Source organism: Bidens hawaiensis, unplaced genomic scaffold (genome assembly GCF_021521415.1).
Source record: "Bidens hawaiensis isolate Kalapana, Puna unplaced genomic scaffold, B.hawaiensis_p1.1 tig00004412_1, whole genome shotgun sequence".
Taxonomy (NCBI): domain Eukaryota; kingdom Viridiplantae; phylum Streptophyta; class Magnoliopsida; order Asterales; family Asteraceae; genus Bidens; species Bidens hawaiensis.
This window is the reverse complement of record NW_027491265.1, coordinates 312,169-323,837: the sequence shown is the minus strand read 5'-3', so window position 1 is coordinate 323,837 and position 11,669 is coordinate 312,169. Positions and strand designations below refer to the sequence as shown.

General features: G+C 35.7%; 1 protein-coding gene and 1 pseudogene across 2 annotated transcripts; one reads left to right on the top strand and one right to left on the bottom strand.

Moving 5' to 3' along the window:
* The first annotated feature begins 4,257 nt into the window (after positions 1-4,257).
* Positions 4,258-8,562, top strand: LOC143626463 (uncharacterized). The gene is made up of 8 exons (XM_077096549.1): positions 4,258-4,730; positions 4,810-4,909; positions 6,071-6,127; positions 6,616-6,727; positions 7,444-7,526; positions 7,665-7,726; positions 8,046-8,127; positions 8,222-8,562. The coding sequence occupies exons 1-8, from the start codon at positions 4,468-4,470 to the stop codon at positions 8,282-8,284; spliced, it is 822 nt and encodes a 273-aa protein (XP_076952664.1). The 5' UTR covers positions 4,258-4,467; the 3' UTR covers positions 8,285-8,562.
* Positions 8,563-9,091: 529 nt separating this feature from the next.
* Positions 9,092-11,441, bottom strand: LOC143626523 (inactive leucine-rich repeat receptor-like serine/threonine-protein kinase At1g60630 pseudogene; annotated as a pseudogene). Its single transcript, XR_013152431.1, has 2 exons — positions 10,160-11,441; positions 9,092-9,780 (listed from the first exon to the last, which is right to left on the bottom strand). The product of XR_013152431.1 is annotated as an inactive leucine-rich repeat receptor-like serine/threonine-protein kinase At1g60630 pseudogene (transcript).
* Between the last annotated feature and the right edge of the window lie 228 nt (positions 11,442-11,669).

Genomic DNA, 11,669 nt, shown 5'->3' with positions numbered 1-11,669 from the left:
CTGCGACTGAGGGTCTTGCCACCCATCCTTCTGGTGTTAGGGAAGTCTAGGTTACTCCTTCCCATACTCTCGCAGGAGATGTTGAGAATATTCTCTCTCCTGCCCACTCTGAAGCTTCCCCATATAGCTTTGATGTTGAGGTGAATTTGTTGTATGGGGACTTGTTTGGTGAGACCCCGAAAGCTTCAGGAGGTGAGGGTGAAGATGACTCTACTGCTGGAAATGAGTAACTTGTTTAGTTGTTTAAGCTTCATGTAAGCTTATTTTATTTCATGCCTATAAGCCTTTGTCGGCAAAAACAATTTACTTTTTGTGATGTTCCTGACTTTTTTACAACTTTGCCCCCCTATAGTTCCTTGAAATGCGTTTTAGACTAAAATAAGTGTTTTTAAGGATGATTTAACAGGATTAAATACCAAAACAATATAAAATGAATTAAACAACATAAATTACTAATAAACACTCAATTTCATTAATGATAAGGATCTAAATATGAGCCCGGGTCGGGTAAACAAATACAAATAAATAAACCGAAATTGACGGATGTCACATCCCTCACTGGGACCGAACCACGTAAAAATTTGGTGTCATGTTTATTAGTTTATTATTTTCTATTTTACTGCGTGTTTAATCATTTGTGCGAATGATTTGTTTCCGTTGTGCGCCGTTTTGTTCCTAGCAGGGTCGAGCTTAACCGAGTGTGTATGTATGTGTGTATGAATTGCTGTAATCATTCGGTTATCAATGAGAACAAACTTTCGGCTCGAATCATCTCTTTTATGTCTCATAGTCATAGATCATGATGTATCCAATTGCGACTAGATTCCTGGCCACATCGCGTTTTTACACAAATCTTACGCTTAAACTGGCTAACAACTTATTCCAAACACCATTCCTTATGTTTATACATTTTTACATTTGATAATTTTAATTGCGTTCATACATTCTCGCCTTTTGCTTGTAACATTTCAGATTTTCCAAACCCGTATTTGTTTGCGTTTAACCCGACTCGAAATATTTTAAATCTTTATGATTAATCAAAAATCAAAAATTTATAAGTAATTAAGTTTCATATGTTCATTTTAAGCCTTTCATGTTTCATATATTGTTTAATCCTTAATTATAACATAAAAGATTCAATAAATGACCAAATACCAAACTACAAGGACTAAACATGTATAAAATGATATTTCTCTCATTTTGGTCGGAGAACCACGTGATGGGGTGGCCCAGGCCCACCACGCGAAGCCATGGGCAACCTGCACAGATCGTGTAGCCGATTTTCTTTCCTAGTTCATTTTTGGCCCGAAATCGTTTATTTTTGGACCAAATCAAGTGTTTTAAGCTCCAAGAAAACTAATATAACTTACATACTTGTCCACATACATTACCCCTTCCACAAGATTGAATTATGTCTGCATATTAGGTTGATTTGATCATTAAAACTCGATTCGGTTTCCTAAACGAGTAAATATGCTAAATATGGTTCATTTTTGTAATCTCTATATAAACACATCATAATTCTCCTGCAACAAACTTCCTTATACCCTAACTCACTAATCCTAGCCGTCACCTACCTCTGATCATCATCAAACCCTTCGGTTTTTGCTTATTCGTTGAAGACACAAGCTTGTTCGCTTGACTTTGCATGCGTATGGACCTTTGACTCATCGTATCTCTTGATTCTTTCACTTTCCAGGTAAGTTGTAAACTGTAAAATCATTCATATACATTCTGTAATCAATAAAATTCAATCAACTTCTGTGGTTGAAGGGTGTTGACTGGTCAAATTGTTTAAAACTCGTTAAAGGGCAAATCAGTCAACTTGTTTGACTTAACGTTTTCTCATACTTTTGGTCGGATTCAACGTTCGGTCCAGAAGACTTTTATTCTCCTAATGTAATTTTAAGGCTGCTGACCAAAACCTGACTTCCGACTCGCTATTCGGATTCTGGTCAATACCAGCTCGCTTAAATCTTAAAACAGACATAACTTGAATTCTAAACGTCCGTTTGGATTGATTCCAGTGGCAATGAGTTGGTTTTTACTTATATTACCATATACTAAAGTCTCAGATTCTGAATTGTTTATATCGTTTGACATGTAATGGACGACTCACTTATTCATTAGCTCGCTTATTCATATTTATATTCGTTTAATCTAAGGTGAGTTTATCATTCCCCCATTTTACTAAGTTTTTCAAACGTTTTGGGGACATATGCGTACATATTCGCATTTCATACTATATATATATATATCAAACAATAGCAAACGTGTAATTGTGTGTGACTTAATCAAATATACGTGTTACATGCTTACTTGTGTTAATATTCATTCATTAACATATTCGGAGGGGTCCAACATATTCCCATGTATTGGGTGCTCATGCTATTGACCAACGCCCGATTTGCTTGGCAACGGTCTTATTATTATTTGCTCATCGTTGATTTACCGGCGCCCGATTTGCTTGGCAATGGTTTAATTAACAACTTATTTGCTCATGGTTTGATTCAGTTACCGCATTTACTATGTTATGCTTATTTATATTGTTGTGTCAAAATCTGGTGATATTCTCACTCAACTTTATGTTGACAAACTCTTTCTATTTTCTATGCATATGCAGGTTGCTTGTATTGAAGATTGAAGTTTGAACACTTAGACATGACCTTAGGGTTTTAATGAAGAAAAACGTGAATTTAAATTTGTTATATATATATATATATATTTATTTAAATTGTTTGTTCTATTTGAATATTGTGTGTATTCTTTCAATAAAATAATTCATTAGATATTGTCATTTATATACATGATAGTATCTTCGAGCTGTGAGCAATCGGATTACGCCCCGGCATTTTTGCCTTAGGCTGGGGTGTGTCATTGCTAGGATGTTTGGACTAAAAAATCATGTATGCTAGATGTTCACTTTGCATGCTTAAAAGTCACTTAAAGCCGAAGGTGTAAATACATTACCAATTGTGGAAATAATGTTTATTGTAGTACTCATACATGAACATTGTATCATAATTAGGCATTGTAGTTCTCATACTTTAAACACGTATAATATAATTACGTAATTAGGTTCTCATAGTTAACATTGTATCATTGTTATGTGTTGCAGTTCTCATAACATTAAATGTTGTATCAATCTTATTTATGTATTTTGCTTTCAACATCATGTCACTACTACCGTTAACATTTTATTATCTACATGAATCTTCACTTATGTAATCCCATTGGACAATGGAAATACAGTATACTTACAAACACATGACTTTTTTTTAGCAATCAACTTTAACAAACTCAAATATAATATATTTACATACACGACTTTTTTAGCAATCAACTTTAACAAAATAGCACAACATTGTTAGTACTACATGTTTTACCGAAAGTTTCATGGAAAGAAAAATATCTTGGTAGAAATAGACCCCGAGTAAGCACGTTACTAGGTGTGCAAGTTTCGTTTAACAAGGCATAAAATCCTACTAAATTGCTTATTTTTCGTATTCTTTCACACCACATTTTTTGTGACAGTAAAAATGTGTGACTACAAACTACAACTGTTGTTTTTTTGCTAACTTCAGTAACTATATCAACACGATGAAATTAAAAACAATATCATAAAATACGAGATATTAAGTCACCATCACCATAAGACAACACGTCTAGCCATCGCTTTCAGTTAATTTCTTATATCCATACAATGCAGACGTTAAAGGTTGTCCCACAAATCTCACATGAGCATACTTAAATTGATTTAAAGGAAAAGGTAAGAAGAGTCAACCATTTTTTAACAAGAAACAAACCAAATGCATACCAAACCATTATCTATTGTATGTCACGAGTGCTCACGAATACAGATGTGAGAACCACACACTATAACCTTTTAATAAGTTGATAACGTTAGAAAGCCCAGTAACAGATATTTGATAAATTTAGATATTATCTAAACTAATGCCTACACTTTATAAGTTAGGTTTACAGCACCAACAATACCATATACTATGCAACCAAACATCTTTATTTCCCATAGTTTTATTCTTATGATATTTGGTGGAATGGTGACACTAATCAGCATCAAATTCTTATATGATTCGCACTTTTTCCTGAATCCCATCACCAATTCCAAATTCCTTCACCACCAACAACAATAACAATAATAATAATAATATCAAGAGAGAGAAAGTCAATAACAGAATGTTATTATTATTATTATAGCAATATAGCATCAATCAAGATGATTAACCTAGGGTTTCAATTACCCCCTAATTCATCAATTAAACCCCAATTCGGATCAACCCAAGTCAACCTTCGATGATCCCAATACCCGAATTCAACTATTGATTATTATTATCGTCGGTTTTGTCTGATTTGGGAATTAGGGTTTCAATTTGGGGGTTTTGAATTCCGTTCGATTTTAGCGTAAAGTAAGCGACTTTATTGTAATTAGGGTTGAATGATTGCGAAATGGATACTGGGTTTCATCTAGTTCAAGGTTCTGGTATGAATCAACAAGCTATATGTTTTCAATCAAGCCCTAGAGATAACAAATCTGAGATGATTGTGATGGGTGATTTGCATAGAATGAATAGTACTGGTAGCTTGAGTTTTTCGGGGAATTCGGGTGATTCTCTGGTTATTGATTCGGTGCCGGATTTGAAGAATCGAACGCGGTTGGCGGTCGAGTGGTCGGCTGAGGAGCAGTATAAGTTAGAGGAAGCACTTCCCAAGTATGTTTCTTGGTTCTTAATAATATTATTGTTATTGGTTTATATGTGCATTTGACATGGTTGAATGTGTTATTTTTAGATATGCTGATGAGCCTGGGATTATAAGATATGTCAAGATTGCTGCCACATTGCGGAATAAGACGGTTCGGGATGTTGCGTTGCGGTGTAGGTGGATGGGGGTGAGTTTCTGACTTTTTGTTTAGTGTTGTCTTGGTTTCATTTAATTGGTTAAATTGTATATCTTTAGTTCACTAAATCAGACCTGAGGAACGGGATAAACTAAAAAGTAGGCCCGACAAACTGGGCGGGTCGGGCGGGTTCGGATCATGGGTTAAAACGGGTATGGTCAATACTGGTTCTGAGCAAAATGAGTTTGGGTCAAAATGAGTCGTTTTAAAAGATGCTTCGATTTTAAAAAAAGACGTAAGTTTGGTTATAGGCCGCTATACTCTAGGTATCGATCATTTAGTCAATTTTAAATGGTTTGGCTCAAACGGGTCAATTTTAAATGGTATCAGTGACATACTTCTCAAAAGTGGTAATAGCGGGCGGCCGGGCGCTATAGCGCACTATGGAGCGAAGCGGCTATAGGCCTCTATTGTCTATACCCTAAATATCAACCATTTACCGTGAGAATGGCGGTATTTAGGTTTTTTTTTTAATTTTTATTTGTTTTTTAATATCAGAAATTGCAAAAACCTATTTTTTAGGCCTGTTTATTGACCAAACAGCTGATCTTCCACCAATTCCACCGTAAAAAAATATGTTTCTGAATGTAAACTCTAATTAGTTTCTTAAAAAATTTCTACTACCTTACTGCTAAACGCAAAATAGCGGGCGCTATTTCATCGCCATCGCAACATAGCATATAGGTAGGTTGTCGCTATTGTCCGCTATTCGCTGTTGACAACTATGGTTGGTGACAACAAGTAGGTGGTTGAGACAAACAATGGTCGTCGGTTGTGCTAACCCATTTGGATCTTTTTAAGTTAACAAATAACAAGTTTTATAATAGTGACATGTTGAGTGTTGACTAATCTAAGTAGACATAAAATCCCAAATTGACCCATTAATGGATCTGATATGACTCAAATGAACCTATATAAAATTTATTTTTACCCAATTCTTTGAAAAATGGGTCACAATTGCCACCTATACTGAAAAAGTTTTGCATACCTTTATGCTCACTTCAATCGGGTCGTTATCCTTCAATTGGATTATTTATTGTGACTTGGTTTCTTATCATGAAAATTATCTCTGGTTATTGGTGTTTAACTTATGCATTATGAACATAATAAAGCTCCTTTCTTGAATTTTGACTAAAATTGGATATTTGGCAGAGAAAACGAAGGAAACACGAGGAACTGAATTTGTGGAAGAAGACAAAAGATAAAAAGGTACAACCATCACAATTTGTATGAAACCAACTATACTTGAACGTCTTAACCTCTTGAAGGCCACCTGTGAGCAGGGTATTGGCGGGCCCCTTGGGTTTTCCCCCCTAACGGGTCTCATGGTTACCAATAAAAACTATACTTGGAAAGTTAGCTATGGACTTATGGTAATTAAATTAATAAAAAGTTATAGCCATGTCTAAAAGCTTAAATTAGAATATTAGTGTGACCCGGGATTCTATGGTTTATTTTACACACCAATAGAAACCGACAACGCTTATAGGATAATGAGGGCTTTGATATGGTCAGGTACCCGGCCACACTTACATGAGATGAATTTGCAAGATCTCAAGATAATAATTAACAACTTGCTTGTAAGGACTAATGTCTAATACTCTGTTTACATTGTCATTAAATACTAGTATCTGTTTATCTCTTAATTAGATATGTATTTGTAGTACGACATCGTTAAACGTGTCATTGTTGTTCAGGATAAAGTGATGGAATCATCCTCAAAGTCAAGTGTGCATTCAACAATTAATGTGGCTCCGTTTTCACTTTCAGTGAACCCTCGGCCTCGGGGTGATGGTATTCATGCTGACAGTCAGTATTTAATTATTTATTCTCATCATTTATAATAGAAAGAATACACCAATGATTTATGAAGTGGATGAAGGTTAACCTTTTGAGTAAATTAAACCGATGTCCTTGTGGTTTGGTCCTAGTCATTGATACCGCCCCCCTAGTTAAAAAGTTACGGATTAGTTCTCGACCACTGTTTTCTCTTTCATCCATGCTCCAAAGAGTTAACATGGTTTGTTTTGGACATTAAATCAATGTGAATTCTTCTTTTTTTAAAAAGAAAAATTAAAACACTGTTTTTTTGAAATAAGGGTAAAAGGGTAAATTTGTTGATTTAACACGGAAATCTAATTCTGTTAACTTTTTGGACCATGGATGAAACAGAAAAAGATGATTGGGGACTAAGTCTGAAATTTTAAACCACAGGATCGGTATCCTAGATGGATAAAACCACATGAAACATCTGTGTAATTTACTTTCACCTTTCTTTGTTAAGTAGGTGTAAAATGACTAAATTACCCTTACTATTAAAAAGAGAGAAGTTAAAAGTTAAAACTAAAAACAAATAATATATTAAATTTTGAGCCCCTCTATATATTCAAACATATGCAAGGAAACTAGCGTGTTTTCTATGTCGGCAATGGATCATAATTTTGTTAATACTTATATTTGTTGAAGTTCTTGACGGTTTTATTAACACAATGACTATTTCATTATTATTTTATTTGTTGAATCAGCATTACGAGGCTCGACAAGACATCTGTTGGAACAGAACAGCCGAGTGCTCAGTCAGATCTCAACTAATATTTCTGCACTAAGGGTAAGTAACGTTATGCATCTAACATATGTGTGTGTCAAGTATTTTCAATAAAAAAAGAATAACAAAATAGATTGCGGTTTAGATTTATTTGTACAGTTGAGTAGTCTTTACCTGATGCTTTACGACATCAATCAACAGCTGCAGGACAATGTTGACCTCTTTAGCCAGATGAAGAACAATATAACCGCCATCTTAAACGAGTATGTTAAATATTCATAATATAGTATTACAGGTGGCGAAAAGGGTGGTCGGGTTTGTGTCAAAACATCTAAGTTTTAGTAATCAAAATATTATATATACATATATATAATATAAAATGTATAATTTCTGAATAAAGTGATTAGGATGTGATGTCATGCAAGAGAAATACATTTTGGGCGACTTTCCACCCGTTTGACCAATTTGACCCATTTTTTTAGTCAACTATTTTTAACCCGTTTGACCCGTTATATATTGATAAACATTGATGTTTCTTTTTCCTTTTTTCTGAAAATAATAAAGGATTCTACTTTCTTGCAGCATGAGATGCATTCCCGGGCCGCCACTGCCTGTAACATTAAACGACGATCTTGTTAATAGCATTGTCTCAATTAAAAGCCAGGTAAACTATCTTCATTAAAAGTAGTTACAACTTACAATACTTAGTTTTCTGAGTAAGCTATATTGATATTGTTTTATGTTTAATAAACTGACAGACAACAACGATGTTTGCCTCATCAGGCGGGATGAACATGAAACAAGAACCAGGATGCTGGTGAGAGATGGTTTCAGTTTCAACTTTCATCGGTTTATAGTTTTCTCTAAGTACAGAATTGAAAATGAAAGTCAACGGTCAACATGCTTTCACCTTGACTTTGCTCATCAAGATGAAAACTTTATCGGAAAATGTTGGGTTTTTTGTATGAAACTGTGTTGATTGCCTAGTTAGATCCAAACCCGCAATAAGAAAGTTTGTAGAACATCATTTTCAAAAAGCTAAGAATGCTTAGCTTGCTGCTTAAATCGAGTGTAGCCATTGGAGAACCGTGTTTGTACTGTATTTTGAGTGATGATTAGCATGGGGAATGAGTCATCTTCATGGTTGTTCAACTGTCAAATTGGTTTTTGGCCTTATGATTTTACCTTTTTAAGGCCTAATATTAATGCAGAGCGGAACCAATAATAATAGAGAATAGTTCTAAAAATAAGTTGATATAAAACTGAATGGTCTAAACCAATTCAAGAGGTTTTTTTGTAGGGTATTTTTTAAACTTGGCGGTTTTGCCAAATTTTCGAAATTAATAGTTGGGACTTAAAATTAAAACCGTAAATGGACGCATAAATTATGTTGATAAATTATTTACACGTTTTAGGTTAAAAATAAAAGGTACCAAAGGCTGATGAAATTGGTTCAGAAAATAGTTGGTTCAGAAAATAGTTTGTCAACTCTTGAATCAGTTTGTTATCCCATAGCCAATGGTTACAAAACTATTTATTTAAAATACACAAACTATTCCATAATTGACACCCTACCTTTTGACATTTATTGTTATTGATTATGAATCTAGTACATACAATAAGGTAGATCTTGATCCTTAAAAAGTTAGATTAACCAACATTTCCAATCATATGCTTAGACTATCATCTTTTGGCAAGCTTTGAACCGTATCGGACCATCTCCCCGGTGAATGATCACTACTATTAGAAGACACATGAGCGTGTTCCAATCTCGTTTCCTTAATCATCCTCAACACCTCCTTCATCACGGGCCGGTTCTCTAGGCCCATGGACACACAAGCCATCGCAATGTTCAAAAGACCCGTGAGTTTCACTAAAGACACCGCTTCATCACTTGACTCGGTTTCTTTTTGCCTTATGGACTTGACCCATGTAGGGAGGTTCGGGCCATGGTCAGAAACCAGGTCTTGGGTTGGAGCCTTGCCTGTTAGGAGTTCTAAAAGAAGAACGCCAAAGCTGTAGACGTCGGCTTGTTGGGAGGGCTGGTTTTGGAAGTTGCGGCATTCTGGGGCTCGATAGAAGAGGGAACTAGTATTTGTATCCTCGGTGGAGTTCGGGTTTTTGAATAAAGTGAGGCCGTAGTCGGTGAAGCAGGACTCGAAGTCAGGGCCCAGGAGGACATTGGATGATTTTATGTTGCCGTGGCTAAGGTCGTCCGGGGCTTGGTGGATGTGAAGGAGTCCGGTGGCTAGATCTTCCGCGATTTTGAGACAGGATGTCCAGTGAAGAGGTTTGCCTCCGGATGATGTTTTGGATCCTGCAAGCAAAAATCAATTGTGGTTAAAACTTATAAGTAGTTAATATATGATCATTATAACTTTATAATTGTTACAAGTATAGGTTTCACTAAATATAACATCTAAAGTGTTGTATACATTTATAACAGATCGTATTTACTTTTACTCACGTATATTTTTACTCATTAATAATGACTTAAACTAATGTGACTGAAACGTGACACCATAAATAAAAAGCTAATTTCAGTAAATAATTATAAAAAAACATTTGGTACGGAAAAGGAAAATTGACTCCTCATTAAAGCTATAGACTGTAGTCCATGACACAAAATTATTTCATTTTTGTTGAGACTTAATACTAGATGTTAAATGTAAAATTGACTGCTCATTAAATCATACCGTGAATGAGAGAAAAAAGGCTGCCGTTCGGGAAATAATCGAACACAAGCAGACGTTCCTCTCGGGCCAACAAATACGCCCGTAACGGCACCAAATTCCTATGCCTCAACCGCCCGATCGCCTCCATGTGTCGACAAAACTTGTCCAGACCCGGACACCTCACATCTTTCACCCTTTTCACCGTCACTATAAACCCTGTCTCCATCACCGCCTTATACGTACTCCCCACGGTACCCCTTCCCAATGTCTCCGCTGACGCTCTCAACAAATCCTCTAACCGATAACTCATCTCTGCGGTCCCACCGCCCCCACAAAACACCAACCTCCCCATCCCACTAATCCCACCACTACCACTACCACCGTCACCGTCCCACGACGACCCCACACTCCCACCGCCGCCGCCATCTACCGCCACCGCCCCCTTACTGCCAGCGAAAACTTTTTTATTCTTTTTCCCTTTTCTTAAAACCAACATTAATAATGTGATTAACACACAAATTAACGATAACCCGCCAACGATAAACGCAATTATCGTCGTGACCTCGGTTACCCGACGACGTTTTCCGTTGCCCGCCGGAGCGATCATCGCCGGCTGAGCAAACCCACAAGGGATATTAAACGAATCGCTACACAAGCCCAAATTACCCAAAAACGACGTCGAATTGAACCGTAACAACGCCCTGGTGACCGGAATTTCACCGGAAAATTTATTATTTGACAAATTCAAAAATCTCAAGCCAGTTTGATTAAAAGGTGGGATTTTTCCAGTAAACTTATTATCATCAGCATAAAATGCATATAACCTCTCCACATTAATTATCGATACCGGAATGTTGCCCGAGAGCATATTACCCGAAAGAACAACGATTTTGAGACGGTGGAGATTCGTTAAACTGGCCGGAAACTCGCCCGAAAAGTTATTATGTGAAAGATAAAGTGATTTAAGATTGGTTAATTGAGAAAGATCAGGAATTTGACCATAAATTGAGTTATTTTTAAAGCTTAAAACCCGAATTTGATCCAATTGGTTTATGATTCTTGAATCCAATGTGCCAGTTAAGTTCATATTTTCAAGAACAAGCTTTGACACTCTGTTTTTAAAGCATGATTTAACACCTACCCATTTGCAAACATCATTTTCTTTGTTCCATTGTAAGACATTTGATGGATCAATTGATGATTTCAAGCTCAAAAGTGAATCTTGATCATTGCTTAATGCATATTGGAAACAAAGATGAAAACTTGTAAATAGAATAAAGAAAGAAGCTTTGTGGGTCTTCATAGTTGTGAAATTTGTAATAAAGTTGAAAGCTTTAGAGGTTTTTATGAATCTTGGAAGGATATTTCACATGGGTTTTTGATTTAAAGATGTTTGAATGATGGGTTGAATATTTATGGAGAAATTAAAGATTTGTAATCTTGAAATCAACAAGAAAGATTTTGTATCAAAGGGTTTTAAAGAGTGATGAAACTTGGAAGCAACATGTTTTGTAGTTCTTCATTTCATCTT